Source organism: Propithecus coquereli, unplaced genomic scaffold, assembly GCF_000956105.1.
Source record: "Propithecus coquereli isolate 6110/MARCELLA unplaced genomic scaffold, Pcoq_1.0 Scaffold146, whole genome shotgun sequence".
Lineage (NCBI taxonomy): Eukaryota > Metazoa > Chordata > Mammalia > Primates > Indriidae > Propithecus > Propithecus coquereli.
Genome location: NW_012138969.1, coordinates 52460 through 70177, shown reverse-complemented (window position 1 = coordinate 70177; position 17718 = coordinate 52460). Strand labels below are relative to the sequence as shown.

The window sequence follows — 17718 nt, the reverse complement described above, 5'->3', positions numbered from 1 at the left end:
GTCTCACTCTGTTGCCCTTGCTAGAGTGAGTGCCGTGGCATTAGCCTAGCTCACAGCAACCTCAAACTCCTGGGCTCAAGCGATCCTACTGCCGCAGCCTCCCGAGTAGCTGGGACTACAGGCATGCGCCATCATGCCCAGCTAATTTTTTCTATATATTTTTTAGTTGTCCAGATAATTTCTTTCTATTTTTTCAGTAGAGTCGGGGTCTCGCTCTTGCTCAGGCTGGTCTCGAACTCTTGAGCTCAAACAATCCGCCCGCCTCGGCCTCTCAGAGTGCTAGGATTACAGGCGTGAGCCACCGCGCCCGGCCAATATGTGATGTTTTTCTGTTCCTTCATTGCTCATATTTTCTTGTATGCCATTTTATTTCCCTTGTTGCTTCTTTTAAAAATTTTTTTAGTTTTATTTTTAGTGGTTGTTCTGAGGATCACAATTAGCATCCTAATTAATAATAATATAGTTTAGATTTAAATCAATTTAATTTCAATACTATACAAATGCTTTGTTCCTATATAGTTCCCTTCTCTTTTCCTGCCTTTATGCTATTGTTGTTATACAAATTACATTTTTTTCATTATGTACCCCATCAACACAGAATTATAATTATTGCTTTATGCTATTGTCTTTTGAAATCAATAGGGGGAAAAGAGTTATGAACAAAACATACAGTTTTTACTGTCTTGTATATTTACCTATGTAGTTACCTCTGCCAGTGCTCTTTAATTTTTTATGTGCTTTAGAGTTACTGCTTCATTTCAGCCTGAAGAACTGTCTTTAGTATTTCTTTTTTTTTTTTATTGTTTTTTTTTTTTATTTCAGCATATTATAGGGGTACAGATGTTTAGGTTACGTATTTTGCCCTTGCCCCCCCGCAAGTCCGAGTTTCAAATATGTCCATCCTTCGGGTGGTGCGCATTGCACTCTTTGTTTATGTCTTTAGTATTTCTTGTAGGGCCAGTGGCTAGCAATGAATTTTTCAGTTTTTGTTTTCCTAGGAATGTCTTAATTTCTTCTTTATTTTTAAAAGACAAATTTTCTGGATGCAGAATTCTTGGTTGGCAGTCATTTTCTTTCAGCACTTTGAATATGCCATCCTACTGCCTTCTGGTCTTTATGTTTTTTATGAGAAATCAGCTGTTTGATTTATTGAAGAACCTTGTACATGATAAGTCACTTCTCTCTCACTGCTTTCAAATTCTCTCTGTCTTTGGTTGTAAACAGTTTGATGATGATGTCTTAGTGTGGATTTCTTTGAATTTATCCAATTTTGAGTTTATTAAGCTTCTTAGATGTGTAGATTAATGTTTTTCTTCAAATTTGGGAAAGTTTCAAGCATTATTTTTTAAAATATTCTTTTTGTACCTTTTTCTTTTCCCTGTCATCGGATATTCTCATTATGCTTGATGGTGTCCTACAAGTCTCAGAGGTTCTGTTCACTTTTCTTCATTCTTTTTTCTCTCTGCTCCTAAAATTGGATAATTTCCATTAACCTGTCTTCAAATTTACTGATTTTTTTCTTATTCCAGTTCAAATATGCTTTTGAGTCCTTATTGCACTTTTGAATTCCAAAATTTCTATTTGGTATTTCAAAATTAATTTCTATCTCTTGTTTGTTGTTCTATATTTAGTGAGATGCCATTCAGCCACTTTTCTTAGTTCTTTAGACATGGTTTCCTATAATTCTTGGAACATATAGCTGTCCCTCAGCATCTACAGGGTATTGGTTCCAGGCCCCCCACAGATAGCAAAATTTGTGGATGCTCAATTTCTTATATAAAATGGCATAATATTTGCTTATAACCTAGTACACCCTCTCTTACACTTTAAATCATCTCTAGGTTACTTGTAATACCAAATAGAATGGAAATGCTAGGGCCGGGCGTAGTGGCTCACGCTTGTAATCCTAGCTCTCTGGGAGGCCAAGGCGGGCGGATTGTTTGAGCTCAGGAGTTCGAAACCAGCCTGAGCAAGAGCGAGACCCCGTCTCTACTAAAATTAGAAAGAAATTAATTGGACAACCTAAAAATATATAGAAAAAATTAGCCGGGCATGGTGGCGCATGCCTGTAGTCCCAGCTACTCGGGAGGCTGAGGCAGAAGGATCGCTTGAGCCCAGGAGTTTGAGGTTGCTGTGAGCTAGGATGACGCCACGGCACTCTAGCCAGGGCAACACAGTGAGACTCTGTCTCAAAAAAAAAAAAGAATGGAAATGCTATGTAAATAGTCATTATACTTTATTTTAAAATTTGCATTAATTTTCATTGTTATATTGTTATTTTCTAAATGATATTTTTAATCTGTGGTTGGTAGAATACGTGAATACAAAATGCTCACTGTATTTAAATGAGCTGATTTGAAGTCTTTGTCTAATAAGTCCAATATCTGGGTTTCCTCATAAATAGTTTATATTCTGCTTCTCTTTCTGTGTATGGGCCATGCTTTCTTGTTTCTTTGTATATTTCATTTTTTGTTGAAAAGTAGACATTTTAAATAATATAATGTAGCAACTCTGGAAAGGATATCCTCCTCTTCCTGTGGTTTTTATTGTTGTTGTCTTTGCTGGGTTTGTTGTTGCCTCTTATTTATTTAGTGAGCAGGCAAAATACTGGCATCCTCCAAAATGTTCATATCCTAATTCTGGAATACATTATTATATTAGGTTATATCATAAAGGGTTACATAAGGCTACAGATGGAATTAAGGTCTTAATCAGTTGGCCTTAAAATAGGGAGATAGTCCCTGATTATCTGAATAAACCTAATATAATCATAAGGAGCATTTAAAGTGGAAGAGAGAAGCAGAATATCAGAGTGATATGATGGAAGAAGAATGCTCCACATCCCTCCTCCCTGCCAGCCATTGCTGGCTTCAAAGATGGAAGAAATGGCCTCTAAAAGTTGGAAAGGGAAGGGAAGAGATTCCTCTAGAGCCTCCAGAAAGGAATTCAGGTCTGCCGACACCTTGATCTTAACCTAATAAAGCTACGTTGGACTTCTGATCTACAAAACTATAAATATATTGTTTAAGCTACCAAGTTTGAGGTAATTTATTATAGAAGCAAAAGAAACTAACTTTCTTGAACAAATTCAATAAAGGCTGTTTTTACAGACTTTAAAACACTCCTGTGGAAAAGGTTTGTGCAGACACAATTCTGAGTTGAGTTAAATAAAGACAAATCCTGTAAATTCTAAGGAAGGGCCAGATAGGTCAAATAATGACAGTTTTCTCAGAATGGTGCTTTTAGGTATTTCCAAACCTATTCTGCTTCCTCGGTATCTGCTAGACTTCTTTTTTCATTGTGATTATGGGATTATTTTTTTTCACATTGGACTGAGCCAGGGAAGGGGTGATAGGAATAACATGAGTTAAAATGTCAAAAAGTTCACTGGTCTTAATGAGATTTAGCGATTTAGTTTTTTCTTTTCTTTTCTTTTTTTTAATAAACACTTTATGGATTGTTGCAAGTCTTTGGTTGATCTCCAGAGTTCTGAAAAAATTGCTTTTGACAATTTTTCCAGTGTTTTTGTTTCTTTAAAGAAGGAGTGGATTTTTTGAGTCCTTGCTCTGACGGACATTCTTGCTGACATCCAATATTTTTTTCTTTAAGTTCTCTAGTGAAGTGAGAAATAGCCAACCCACTCCATAGCTCTTGTATGTCTTATTCCCATCATAATGTTTTATTGCAGCAGCTACGTAGTCTGTCAAAGCCTTCAATGAGCACTTCAGTCCAGAAGGCTTCAAGTGAGCATTTAAATAACTGTTTTGAAGGAATGTGCCATGAACTGATTGTTTTTCCTTTTCCTTTTCCAGTTGAAAAAGTCAGATAGCCATATTTAAAGGTCTTTTGTCCTCAAATATTGTATTTGTAACCAGAATTCAGTGCAGAAAACAGAAACATCTAGGCATTTCAAACAGGAAGTGTTAATATATGGAATTAGGTGAATACAAAAGGAATTATAGTAGTGAAGGAGGAATAGGTTCTAGGGTGAGTCTCCAGGAACAACTCCCAAAAAACAGAGATCTGGCCCAAAAGGACATCCATCTCTGAGGACAGACTTTGTTTTAGACTTGTCGAAAAACAACTTTGAGTTTTATTGTCTTTTTTGTTTTTGTTTATTTGTTTTCTTTGGTGGTTTTTTCTGCTTTTATTTTTATTATTCCTTTCTTCCTAGCCTCTTTTGGTTTATTGTATTGGTCTTTTTCTGCACTCTGGATTGAAGGCTTAGAACATTTATTTTCACTATTTCTTCATTTTTTAGTGTGTTAGTTAAGGCTTAAGATTTCCTTTAAGTATGTACTGCTTTGGTGACATCCCATAGGTTTTAATGTTAATTAATTTCATCTAAATCTGTGTTTTTTTAAGCCTATACTTTTATCTTGATTTCATTTAATGAGGTTTTCACCCATGTAGATAGCTTTATATTTTTGTTATTGATTTATATTCTTTTAAAAATAGTTTTATTAAATCGTGGTTATAAAAAACTTTATTTATATTTTTGTGTCCTACTATTCTATTTTGAATATATTACATTGACATTTTAAAAAAATGTATATTCTTTGGTAACTATGAATACACACATGCATACACAATCGATGGGTGATTTTATTTTTCTAGTATTTTATTATTTTCTTTCACTCCGCAGTCAAATTCTGAGTAGGACATATTAAAATGTACCGTTTTTAGAGTCTTCAAATATTCCTTGCTTTTTAACAATTTTTGCTTTGTTATTGAATGTGTAAAGCATTGTTATTATAAAGTATTATTCATGAATTGTAGCATTTTAATGAGTACAAAGATTGCTGCTTTGTCATGTTTAATAATTTTTGCTGTGTATACCGGTTTGTCAGAAATTGATGTCAAATTGTTGTATATCTTTGTCCACCTCTTTATTATTAACATTTTTGTGGATTTTTTATTTGTGCTTTTTATCCACTTAGATTTTTAAATTTAAAAAATAATGTTAACCATAGTGTTAACCCACAAAAGTGTTAAAAATCTACCTTTTATAATAAAAGTGCGAAAAAAGTCCATTAAACAAGGAAATGAACTCATTCACATATATGCTCTTGATTTATATATTTAATTTTATTTCTGCCATCTTATATAATTCTAATTATTTTTCTTGTTTCCTTTCCTTCTTTCCCTCTTTCCTGTTTTGGTACATTAATGAGTTGATTGATTATCTGATTATATGTGGAGTGAGAGTCTCTAGTGCATGGGTTAAATTTAGCAAATCCTTAGAATGTATTTTTTTCTATTAACTTCAAATACTAATTTATATCTATAACATCTTCTCCACATAAGACAGAACCTTTAGTTCACTTGTAATTTTTTCATCCTGGCACGCATCTCACGCTCCTTGAGATACTGTTGAAAACAACTGGCTTGATGTTCCAAATTGTTATTCCTTTTGCATTATGCCTCTCAGACTGTATGACTTCCTCCTTCACAAGTACATTAAAATGATAGAGCAGTATTAGCAGTGGTTATTTAAAGTGGAAAGTGTCATTTTCTGTTTTATTTTATGAACAATTTAATTATAAATTTTATATCAAAAGACAACCTGCGAATAAACACACAAAAATTATTCTAACTTCTCTGAAATGATTTAAGACAGTACTGTCCAAAAATAAAGTCAAATATTTTGAGACATATTGTTTTTTTCTTCCCAGGAGTTCAAATACAGTAAATTATTTTCTGGTAAAGGTAATTCATCATTAAACTGATCAGATTAGTTACAATAAAAACCATCCTTCTTTAACTTTCTTTTATGCCTCTACTAATCTACAATTGTAAAGATTTTCCTATCTGGGAACACAGAAATATATGACTTAGAAATTGTATTAAGTTTTTTCTTCATCCTGTTCTTCAATTCTACTTAATAACATACTATTATTCCAAACCTATCAGTGTGTATATCTGAAAGAAACAAAGGTAGGAAAAAAATTGCAATTTCCACTGGGCAAACAATTTCAGTTTAAATATCCTGCTTATGTGAAATAATGATGTGTTTGGGCCTCTTGCAGAACCGCCCCGTCTGGAAGACGCAGGGAAGGTGCTGAATGAGACCGTGGTGGAAAACAGCCCCGTACAGCTCGAGTGCAAGGCGGCTGGGAACCCTCCGCCTGGTATGTTTCAACCCTGTACCCTATTCACATTTTAAGATTTCTGGGAATAACCGAAACCGGTTGTGAGCATAATATACTAATTACTAATAAAGGAAAGATTATAGGATACATTCCAAGAGTAAAACGTTGGTAAGAATGTAAGAATTAGGAAGATGACATTTTTGAATTTTCATTGATTTTAACTGCATGAAATAATTTGTCCATCTAAACAATGTAGAAATATTTGACTGTCTTAATCATATTGTTGTCCATAGTGGCCACAAAACCCACAAGGGTATTTTACATACATTTATGATGAAAAATATATTTTTAACTTTTAAAAGTATCTTAATGAAGCTAAGCCAAATTGTCATTCTGATGAGAGTACCACTTCGTTTTGTATATTCCCATCACTGCTAGGTTATTCATATGAATCAATAATAATATAAATTTTTTGAGGCTGATAGTGTGTATGGTATTCAGGTTTTTTTGTTTGTTTTTTTTTTTGGTATTTAGTTTTGATTAAACACATACACAACTCTTATAGGTGCAAAGAAATACACAACAAAAAGAAATAAGTTAAAAGGCTGCTTATCAAACAATACTGATATATTAGAGATACTATAAATAATTTCTTTTTTCTAAATTCATTTTCAGGACTCATATCGACTTGGCTCTTGGTGTTTTTCTTAGGATTGCCTTCTCTTAAAAATCAACCCTAAAGAGATATTTGTTTAAACAGATTACACTCAAATGATAAGTGTAGGAATAAAGCAATTGTGACTATTTTAGTTAAGATCCTATTTAGTGTATTTAATTTTAGAATAACAATTTTGCATAGATCATCTCTCCCCTTTCCCTTTCAGTTATTACATGGTACAAAGAGAATCGTCCACTGTCAGCTTCCGCCAGCATGAGTTTCTTGAACAGAGGGCAGATCCTTGCTATAGAAAGTGCCCAAGTATCAGATGCTGGCCTGTATAAGTGTGTGGCCATTAACTCAGCTGGAGCGACAGAGTTGTTTTACAGTCTGCAAGTTCATGGTTAGTACCACTTCTCCTAGATTCATCCTGGGGTAAAGAAGTATTCAAAATGATTAAGTGCTTCTGTAAAATTCTAGTCTAAATATTTGGCAGAGTGTGTTATTATCATCTCTATGGAAGGGTGCTGTGTTCTAAGACTGATAAATGTTCTCATTCCTGATTCCCATTAAAATGCTCGATTTTCACATGCCATTGACTTAAGTTTGCTTTAGATGAGTTGTTGAAATTGTCTTTGATACTCTTATTAGCTAGTGACAATAAACCCGTTTGTAAATACTTTCTAACAGAATCATAGTATTAGTTAAAGGAATGTTTCCAAGTTATTATCTCTAATAATTCTTTTAAAGATGAGTCGGTAGTTAACATAGTACAGCAGATACAGTGACGGGGGACACACGTGTGTATGCTTCAAAATCAAGAAACAAAAATCCATCCTGGCATTAAAAACTGGATTTCCTAAATAAACTAGCAAAACCTTCTTTTCCTCATCTCAAAAACAGAGATATTGATCCTTGCCCTACTAATCTCACAGAATGCTTCTGCTGAGATCTCAAATGAGTTGTGAAACAACTTACCGAAAAACAAATAAACAAAAAACCCGCCTGTAAAAACACATTATTGTGGACATTACATATAGTTTTCATCATGTTGAGATGGCAAAACCTGTGAGGTTAACGTATCTCACTTTCTTTTTTTTTTTCAGTGCCCCCATCAATTTCTGGCAGCAGTGACATGGTGGCCGTGGTGGTTAATAATCTGGTGAGGTTAGAATGTGAAGCCAGAGGCCTCCCTGCCCCAAGTCTGACCTGGTTGAAAGATGGGAGCCCTGTCTCTAGCTTTGCTAATGGAATACAGGTACTCTGTTTCATTTCTTTGGTGAAAACTGCCACTCGATGATTCAATACATAAGTACAAACCAGTAAGGCTGTTGAAAAGATTTGGAGAACAAGGATTCACAAATGTTATAAAAAAACATACATAGATGCAACTGTAAGTACCACAGATACACAATTAGTATTCCTCAGCAATTCATTAAAAGCTCAGTATTTCTAAGAGTACCTGTACCTCACTTGTAGCTGTTATATTTGGACCGTTTGTTTTAGATATTTGTTATTTTCTCCCTGTCTCACTCCACTTTGTACTATTACCACAAGAGAGACTTCATACAAAGAAATGGTCATCAACAAAAACAAGAATTTCCTGGTGGAATTTATATTTAAGTGTCTGGAAATAATAATGAAGCAGAGAAACACACAGAGCATACATATTTCTGTGAAAACATCAAATAATAAAGAAAAATTATAATGCAAAAAACATGAAAAATAAAATTGAGTCTTAGAAAACACTTGTTTAAGTGTATTACATTGACTCAAAATTAAACCTATGGACAGAGCACGTATATCTAATTTAGAGTTTAATTTTATTTTGCCTCACAGAGAACATAGTTCTCCTAACATCCTACGTCTTCAACTTTGCTTGAAAATCCAATGCTTTCAGAATTTGAGATCATAGAAGATCCAGAGCTTATGTCAATATTTTAGAGAAACACCTGAATCAGTGGGATAAAAGGACAATCAATGTGGCTAATTAATTAACTTGGCTACTACTTTGTTGTTAATTTTAACTTCCTGCCTCTTGATCCAAACAAAAATTAGAAGCCACTTATCTTTCTCCCCTTGTAGCTCTCTCTCTCTCTCTGTATAGTAAATATGGATGAAATTTAACTTTCACTTGGTGCTGTCTATAAAGACTTATTTTCAGTGGTCGTTACCAAGTTTGGTTCTAGCCTTGCATGTTCTTGCACTGAGACAAGAAGGGATTGTTCCGCGAGCAGGGAAGAGGGTGCGCCGACTGCATCCTGAGTGTTGGGTGGTCAGCTCAGTCTGGAAAGGTCATTCCAGTAGCCCTGCAGGAGGAGAAGGGCCTTGGCCTCTGTGTCAGGAGTGGACGAAGGGTGAAAGGGGGAGGAGAAGCTCCAGGTGGGTGGTTGGGGTCTGGGACAGCAGGCCCTCTGGGGGGAGGCTCTGGGCAGGGTGATGGGCCTTTCCCTTCTGCATCCAGGACGCTGTGCGTGTGAGCACGTAGAGCACAGTGCACTGGTGTGTGTGCTGGAGGAGGTGAGGGCTTTGGGCTTGGGCTTGAATCTGGCCTGCACTGAGCAGACTCAGCCTCTCTGGGCCCCAGGCCACCCCTCACCTGCTCTGCCTTCCGGAGCCTCGGGTGCCTGGAAAGTGCGGTGATAACGACACCTGCTCAGGTGCCTCGGGCTGTTGTGAGGGCGAGCTGGGATGTTGCATCGCTCAGGGCGCACGGCAGATCTGATCCCTCCCCACAGGGTAGTCTATAAGTTTGGTGTGGCCAGGCCCAGCCCAGCAGAGGGCCCTGCCCAGGGAAGCCCCCATGGATGGCAGGGCCTGGCCTTCGTCTCCACGGCCCCCATTCAGTGGACGTTACACCAGTGACTTGCTGGGCTATGGGAGGAGGGGAGATTGAGGTCACTGAGTCTAGCTTCCGTTACTGGCAGATGGAAACACCATTAGCAAAAGCAAGGAATAATGGAGTGAGGGACCAGCAGGCTTTGGGGAGGAGAGTCCTGCACGGAGTCAGGACGTGTTCGAGTTCTGATTCAGTCAGCACCACACTTGAGTGTGGTATTCTACGGTTCCATGCTGCTGTGGATACAGCTCGTCTGCCACCAGGCAGAGGGGACTTCCAAAGGTGATTACTGGGGGCTTCAGTAGAGGAGCGTGAACCCACATTCTTGCCCAGATGATCTGAGGACGAGCTACGGGTGCTTTGCTCTGGTTCCTTCTTGGACTTCGATGGTGGGAGGACCCTGCAGTGGGATCATTCCCAAGCCCCTCGGGTCAGTCCTGCTTTAACTAATCCTATGCAGGACACAAAGGGGGCAGGTGCTCTGTGTGAATGGGGTAGGGGCCTGAGCCTTGGTTACAGATGATGACAGATGCTCGTTCGTGTGGCGCTTGGCAGCCTCGGAGTCCTGGACATCACTCTTGTCCGAGCACGGTCCACACAGGGTGGTGAGAATGTGAAACCCAGTGCGGCCCCAGCCCTTGGAGCTAGCATCATTTATTTTTTTGTGGGAACAAAGGAATTAATAGAATACCACGAGTAAAAAGTTGGGAGAAAGCGAAGGAGGAAACCAAGAGTGAAGAGGAGGGAAAGTTGGGACAAATCCTGGGTGTCTGGGTGCCTGGTGCTCTTGACACAGGGTGGGTGGCAGTGATGACACTAACCCCCACTGCGGCAGGTCAGGTGGCCTCACACATCCTGGCCGCAGGACTCAGCATCCCCGTCGCACAGAGAGCAGGACCTCGTGGTGTGCTGTGCTCAGCCCTCAGAGCGCCTGCCAATTGTCACCATGTCCACTGCCGCCGTGGTGGTGTCGTGCTGTTTGAGAGCAGCATTTCCTCCCTCCTGGTTCTGGCAGCAGGGATGGATAAGAAAACACTTGAAAAACCATATCCTCGAGAAATGAAGTGTACTAAATGCTTGGTCCCCTCGATCTCCGCATGGACCCAAACGTGCTGCATGTAAGGGTGGGACTCTGATGGCATCTGTGGGCAGGAGAAGCTGACGGAGCGCCACAGCGAGCTTCTAGCTTAGGAACCGGGTCACAGCCCAGTGAGACTGCAATGGCCTCAGTGGCCCCACCGGTGCCAGGGGGTCATTCCTGGGACTTCGTTCCCTCTGCTGAAGTGTGCATGCGGTTTGCTAAATATTAAAACATGTGGTTCAGAAAAAAAAAAAAAGAAGGGATTATATGGTGATGGCTGCCCACTTTAAAATATCCAAGTGAAAATCATCCTAGAGGAAAATGTCAATTATCAGTCTCAGAAAATAAGAGAAAACATCTGTTGCACCTACCATTCTCAAGGGGGCATGTTGGTTATTTAACTTTCTTATTGTTGACAGGTTCTCTCTGGGGGTCGCATCCTAGCGTTGACCAGTGCACAAATCAGTGACACGGGAACATACACCTGCGTGGCAGTGAACGCTGCTGGGGAGAAACAAAGGGACATCGACCTCAGAGTGTATGGTGAGTCGTTCTAGTAATTACTTCTGCTCTGATATAGATGTGTTTGGGGCCTAAGATCATTGAGGAAGTTAAGGGAAGTTATTGACAATAAAGAAAGGTGAACAATAAAAATAATAACTATAGGATCAATTTAAATCAATTTCTCTTTCTGCCTTACATTTGACTTTCACTGATTTTCCTTTTTTAAAGTTCCGAGAAATTAAAATATATACATCCAGCATGCAGAGTGTGGGCTTCACAGACTACTCTGAAGCACATGACTATGGAATAGCAGCTCTGCAATTTGGAAGACAGAATCTTCTCACTGAGGGCAAGCGTCTGTTTAAGTAGCTTTCTTCATCCATCCTAGCTGGGCACTACAGCCACTCTCATGCCTGTAATCCCAGCACATTGAGAGGCTGAGGCAGGAGGATCACTTGTGGCCAAGAGTTCTAGACCATTGTACTGAAAGCCATGATTTTATTACTTTTTAATTATATTTATAATCAGTGTATTTTGTGATCAATACTATGTCTATGAGTTAAATACTATCTAAGAAACAGAAAGTTAAACTCAACATAAATTTAGACAAAATACAAGTTTTTTCCTACCTACAATGCAGCCATGTGGTACAAAAGGGAACATCTGAGTCTATCACAGTAGAAGTCCCCCAGAACAAAGGTGGATTCTCATTGACCTCCATTCATATATTATGCTAGTCAGTCCACATTCCAGTATACCTTTACATTTAGAACTCTTTCAGACTTTTTTCAGTGTATTATTTGCATTATATTGCTTGGTTCATGGAATAATGAAATTATTTCTTCTATGGCCTCTTGAAGAATTTCTGTTTAGTGCAGGCCTTCTCCTTCTCACTTCAAAGCAATTCACTCCTGTTTGAAATATATTATCTTTTTTTTTAACCTCCAGATCATGTGGACCATGTTGGTTTCCCTTTATATGTTGACCAAAAGCAAATGTAATGATCACAAATGACATATATTGTCAGATTTTTTTTTTAGTAGAAAGGCCCCTTGCTACAACACGTACAGATCATACATAACTAAAGTAAAAAGTCCCAGTTGGCATCAGTACACTACCAAAGGGCTCTCCATGCCTTTTTTCCCATTGCTACTGAAATTGATGTGGGTCTACATCCAACCTCCGGATTTGCTGATGTGTGATAACCATGCCCAACCCCAAGAATTCTAACTTCTTCCCTGCATTGGGTCACTTTTATGCTTTGTTAAGAACTGAAAGGCTTCTATTCTAAAATATCCTTTGAGAATGATTAATCAATAAATCAAAGTATGTGACACAAAAACTCTATCAGTCATTAGCAAGGAAGTAGAGAGGTGACATCACTATGGGCTGGGTTTTAGTCATCACTAAAAATCTGGGATTGTCCCCATAAGTTTCTACATTGACTAGTGTGAAAAGTGGACTCAAGAGATTATAAAGAGTTGATATTTTCCAAGAGTTACAGAGACATGCATCACTTTCTTTATCATTTGCTAAAATACTTCCATACAACCTCTTTAGGCTGAAAACCAGGATCTTTCTTCTGGTATAAAAGTCAGATGGCTAGCTGATACGCATGTTTGAGAATGTGTGTATGTGTTTAGCATTTGAAATATATATGTACCAAGCTACTGGAAAGGTGTAAAATTAAAACAGGCTTTAATCTAAAATCAGTTTCCAATCAATACTCCATTATTAGTATTAGTTCCATAAATTATATTTCTGTATTTGTAATAATAACCTTGACAATCTTGTGTCTAATTGGAGCCTAATGAATTAATCCCCACAGGTAAGTCACCTGCAGATTTACATTGCAAAGAGTGTGTATGTGGGGGCAGGTGGTATAGTACAAAGATGAAATAGTGGATAAAATAGCCTTCCCTACAATAATAAGAGTAGTTCATTAAAAACTTTTCTCCCGTGTATAAATTCAGAGCATGTTTTCCCATATTTCTGAGACACCAAAACAAGAGAATTGAGTTTTCAAAAGGTTTGGATCTCTGCAATACCTTTTCTTTAAACTTAAGCTCAGAGAACTTCCTTGAAGATCACACATTCTTCAGCATCCCAGCAAACATACCCCTATGGCAATTCTGATTTTGGTAAAGGAATTTAACAAGTATGATGCAGAGGATGAGAAACAGATCCCAGAATACACCCCTTCCTAAGCAACATAACCACACACACACACACACAAAAAAATAGGGATAACATCTGAGGAAGCTGAGGATCTAAAGGGTAGAACCTTCTTCCCATCTCAGACTAAACAAAAAGTTGGAAATGAGAGACAGGGCAGAGAAAAATAGATGTATTTGGTAAAATATATCCTTAGCTGTAATTAGATGTGCTTCATTTTTTTGTCCCTTAAACAAATACTCTATTGCTTTGGCATTTTTTCTTAGTTTTAAAAATCCATTTTCCCTTTGGACTTGATTCAACTCATTTAGCTATAAAGGAAATTAAGAGAAGGAAAAATGTTTGTAAATAAATTAGTATTCTGCAGTCCAGAATTGTTTCCAACTTTCACTTTTGCAGGCAATCATAAAGAATTCATGCTCTTTTCTAATTCTACAAATAATCTAAGATAAACATTTTTTTACAGTTGTGGTTTTTTTATTGTCCAAATGAGACCATACCCTTACCTGAAATTATTTCCAAGCTGTGAAATCAGCTATTCTATTTAGGGGTCCTGTGCTAAGACTTGTGAATGTATCTGTTTTCATATTTTAGAAGGTGGCACTAATTGTGCTTATTTTGCTGTTTTTATAGCAGTTTTAATCTCAAACAGACTAATTGTGTATCTTTTATCTAATGTGTCACATATCAAAAACAATCCCACCGTTTTCTGTTCCCCACAGATTACTTTAACCTTATCAAGAACCAGATGTCTGTGTGCTATTAAATTTAACAGAAGGAACATCATGAATCTCTGCACAAATGTTCTATTTTTCAGTCCCAGCCATTGTTCGGAGTATTTCTTCCTCTAGCATCAATTCCTATGGGTTTAGCACAAGTCCTGCACCCAGAAAAAGCACATGAAAGTGCCCTTTAGATATCCCTTTCCCTGTGTGGTAGATATGGTAGCAGAGAAATCTTGTGATTACAGAAACACAATGCTACTGCCGTAGTCAAAGTCTATTGCATTCATTGTCATCCTACCACACGCTGGGTTATCAAGCCTGAAACTGTGGCTAATAGACTATAATAATATTCCTTACCACAAAAATCTTGTTTCTACCAAAGCATTTGCAAAGTCCCTTAGGATTCATTTCAAATCAACTTAATCTTTCTTGTAAAAAAAAAAAAAAATGCTACAAATATGTTAAGTTTCCTACAATCCTGAATAGTTATGGGATTTAATGAGAAATGGCTAAGGAAATTCCTCTCTGTGCTTTGTTGAGTGGCCCTTTTATAACAGGCCTGATTTCATCATTACTTTGTGTTTTCTGAATTATTATATATACAGTCCTGAAAGGGTCCTCGAGAGCTTGTGGAGCCCACCCTCTCATTCTTGGCAGGGCTATACCTAAACCATGTAAGACAAATGATTGTTTACTCTATTCTTTAATACACCCAAGGGAAGGAGATTCCTTAAATTTCTCCGAGAACACATTTGAGCATCTGACAAGCTTTGTAGCCAGGGAATTTTAGTTTTAATCTCATTAAAATTTCAACTCATTTCCTCTTTTTATGTATGCTAATGTGTATGTTTTACAGCTGGTCATTTATCCTACATGGTCTTCATTCCATAGAAAGTGGACAAGGCACCATGGAAACCAAAAAGAACACTAAGCTGCAAGTCAGAAGACTCCTAGCCTTGTCATTGATTTGTCATATTATTTTGCACAAGCTATTATCTGTCACCCATTTTATGTCTTGCACACTATGAGATGGAACAAGATGAGCTCTATGATCTCTTCCAACTCTATTTTTTGATTTTGCCTCTGTGACTATGAATTTATTTCTTTTACAAAAAATATAAATAAATATTGAAAATGTGTTTGCTTTTAATTCATTGTTGTTTCCAAAATATTTCATAAGTGATTCATTACTTTGAAAACCTTAAGCAGTAACATCTAGTTCTAGAGGTTTCTTACTTGGGCACTTGGTGAGAACTTCCAGTTCTAAAAATTTTTTTAAATGAAAGTTTAGTGAGAACTATTTTTGTTCATGGGAATATGGTAATCAGTGATTTATTGACACTTGATTCTAACCAAATCATGGAAAGAAGTTATGTTAGAATGATTGTGATCCTACATCTTAAAAGAACTAATAAAGTTATTCAGTATATGTCCTGATGATTAATGAAGATAAACAGTGTACTGGCCTGTTTTATCCTAAAAGAAAACCCACCTTTCACTTAGCTCCACCAAATATTATGGGAGAAGAACAAAACGTCTCTGTCGTCATTGGCCAGGCTGTGGAGTTACTATGTCAGAGTGATGCTATTCCCACACCTACTCTTACTTGGTTAAAAGATGGCCGCCACCTGCTGAAGAAACCAAGCCTCAGTATCTCTGAAAATGGAAGTGTGTTAAAGGTAAGGATATAGATTTATTTATTTCATTTTGTATTATTCCTAAGCTCGTGGTTTCAGTATTATCCTTATTAAATTGGCTGGCTTTTACAAATGTTCTACTAATTTCACCTTATAAAATTCTAGGAACCCTTTTATTGATGAGATTTCTAATATTTTTAATTTTTATGCTTAGTGAAATTTAAATATTTAATTGTCTATCCATATCCAGAGGCCATCTCAAAAAGATGCTTCTAGGAAAATATTATAGAAACAGTCTAAGCAGTGCCTCAGCTTCAGTCACTCAACCAGTCAGTAAATACCCATTTTAGGTACCCTGGATAAGAATGCAAAAAGTATGACACATATCATGTCCTTGATGCCTTCCACCTTTGCATAAATATATGAAAAATTAGCTAACAGTTTAGTTGAAAAATGCAGTAAGTGCTATAAGTCTGAGTCAATTACCAAGTGGATGGTACAGACAATATATTTTGAAGGGATAGCAAAAGAGGCTCTAGTTGCCTGGAACTGTTTTGGAAGACTATTTAGCTTTTCAAGGGTAGATAAAACAAAAAGCTGGATTAAGGCAAGCAAGTATGGTAGTTTGGCTGAAACAAAGAATTTAACAAAGTGAATATTTGGAAATAATGTTGATAAGGTTAATTTGAGTGAAATATGAGCTGACATTGAAAGCTAACCTATGGAATTAGGATTCAGAAAGCCAAAAGGCCACTGAATGTTTATAAAATCCTTGTAATGACCCAACTGAGAAATTGGAAGACTAGCTGAATAATCTGGCCATAGTTACTAAGAGGCATAAGTTGGATTAGAACACAAGGAGTATAGCTTTAGAACTCATACTACTAACTACCCCATAGCCTCTTGGTAAAGGAAGGCTATTACTGGTAAACAAAGAGAATCTTGAGAAATGGAAGGTGGATGTTGGTATACAGGAAGGTCAGTAAACTGAGCTGCTTCCCCTAGGAGAACTGAGGCACAGGGGTGAGTGGAAGGGAGCATGAAGGTATATGTTAGAGACAAGGATGGAGATCTTGGGAATTATGATCCTGTGATAATGGAGCTGGGTGAGAAATGAAAGACCTTTCATCAGAATCACCAATGAAAGAAAGAATGATAAGCCAATTTGAGATACATAGGGAAAAAGAAGAAAAGAAGCCAAAGCACTGCCCATGCTTAGAGGCAGAGCCCTGCATTCTAGAAAGTACCTGGTCACAATCTCAAACTTTAGTTTTGACTGAATGACAGGAGACATTTGTATCAGTGCAAATCTCATTGAGTGTAAGTTCAGTTCTTCAGGTGATGGTGAAGAAATCCTGGGATCCATTGATCTCTACCATGGAGACTGGCCAGGTCCCATTGAAGGGGGTAGGGAGAAGACCCGTGGAATGAAAATGTCTACAGAACTCAAACCTGACTGGTCAGATTAAACTATTTTACCTATGCACTATCATTCACATACACCTTTAACCAGATCAAGTAATAGAATCTCACCATTTTATTTATCCTGGAACACACTAGGCACTCAATAAATATTAATCCCTCCTCTCTATTCTACACCCCACCCCACTCTCTTTATGAGACTTGCAAGCCTATGCTCATAGACTTTAAGGGCTTGGAACCCCAGATTTGAGTGGGTCTGCCACTAATTATGTGACTGAGCAAGTTAGATCTCTTAATTGATTCTGAGTTTCCTTATCTATAAAATGAGGAGGTTGGATTTTAAGTACCTTTTCAGGTCTAATATTCCTTAGTTCTCCACCTGTACTTTTATCTAATTCTAGCTCCGTTGTTCACATCAATTGATTTATAGGTGTTTATTGAATGCCTGCTGGGCACCCTTGCTATCCTAAATACTTCTAATGATAACTCCAACTCCAATGATTCTCCCTCTTTTGAATGTTTTAGAAATTAATGACTGCAAACTTATTTGGCAATAAGTCACATAGTGTTTATTGTAGTTCTTGT

General features: G+C 37.4%; 1 protein-coding gene across 1 annotated transcript in view; it reads left to right on the top strand.

Annotated features, from left to right (window-relative positions):
* LOC105806753 (hemicentin-1-like) overlaps positions 1–17718 on the top strand; it is a gene marked incomplete at its 3' end in the record, with an annotated part of 144142 nt that overhangs the window by 83637 nt on the left and 42787 nt on the right. Inside the window, exons 27-32 of the mRNA XM_012639958.1 lie at positions 6030–6131; positions 6977–7153; positions 7857–8008; positions 11090–11213; positions 15578–15753; positions 16611–16689. Coding sequence (XP_012495412.1) covers positions 6030–6131; positions 6977–7153; positions 7857–8008; positions 11090–11213; positions 15578–15753; positions 16611–16689 — 810 coding nt within the window. The remainder of the gene's footprint in view (positions 1–6029; positions 6132–6976; positions 7154–7856; positions 8009–11089; positions 11214–15577; positions 15754–16610; positions 16690–17718) is intronic.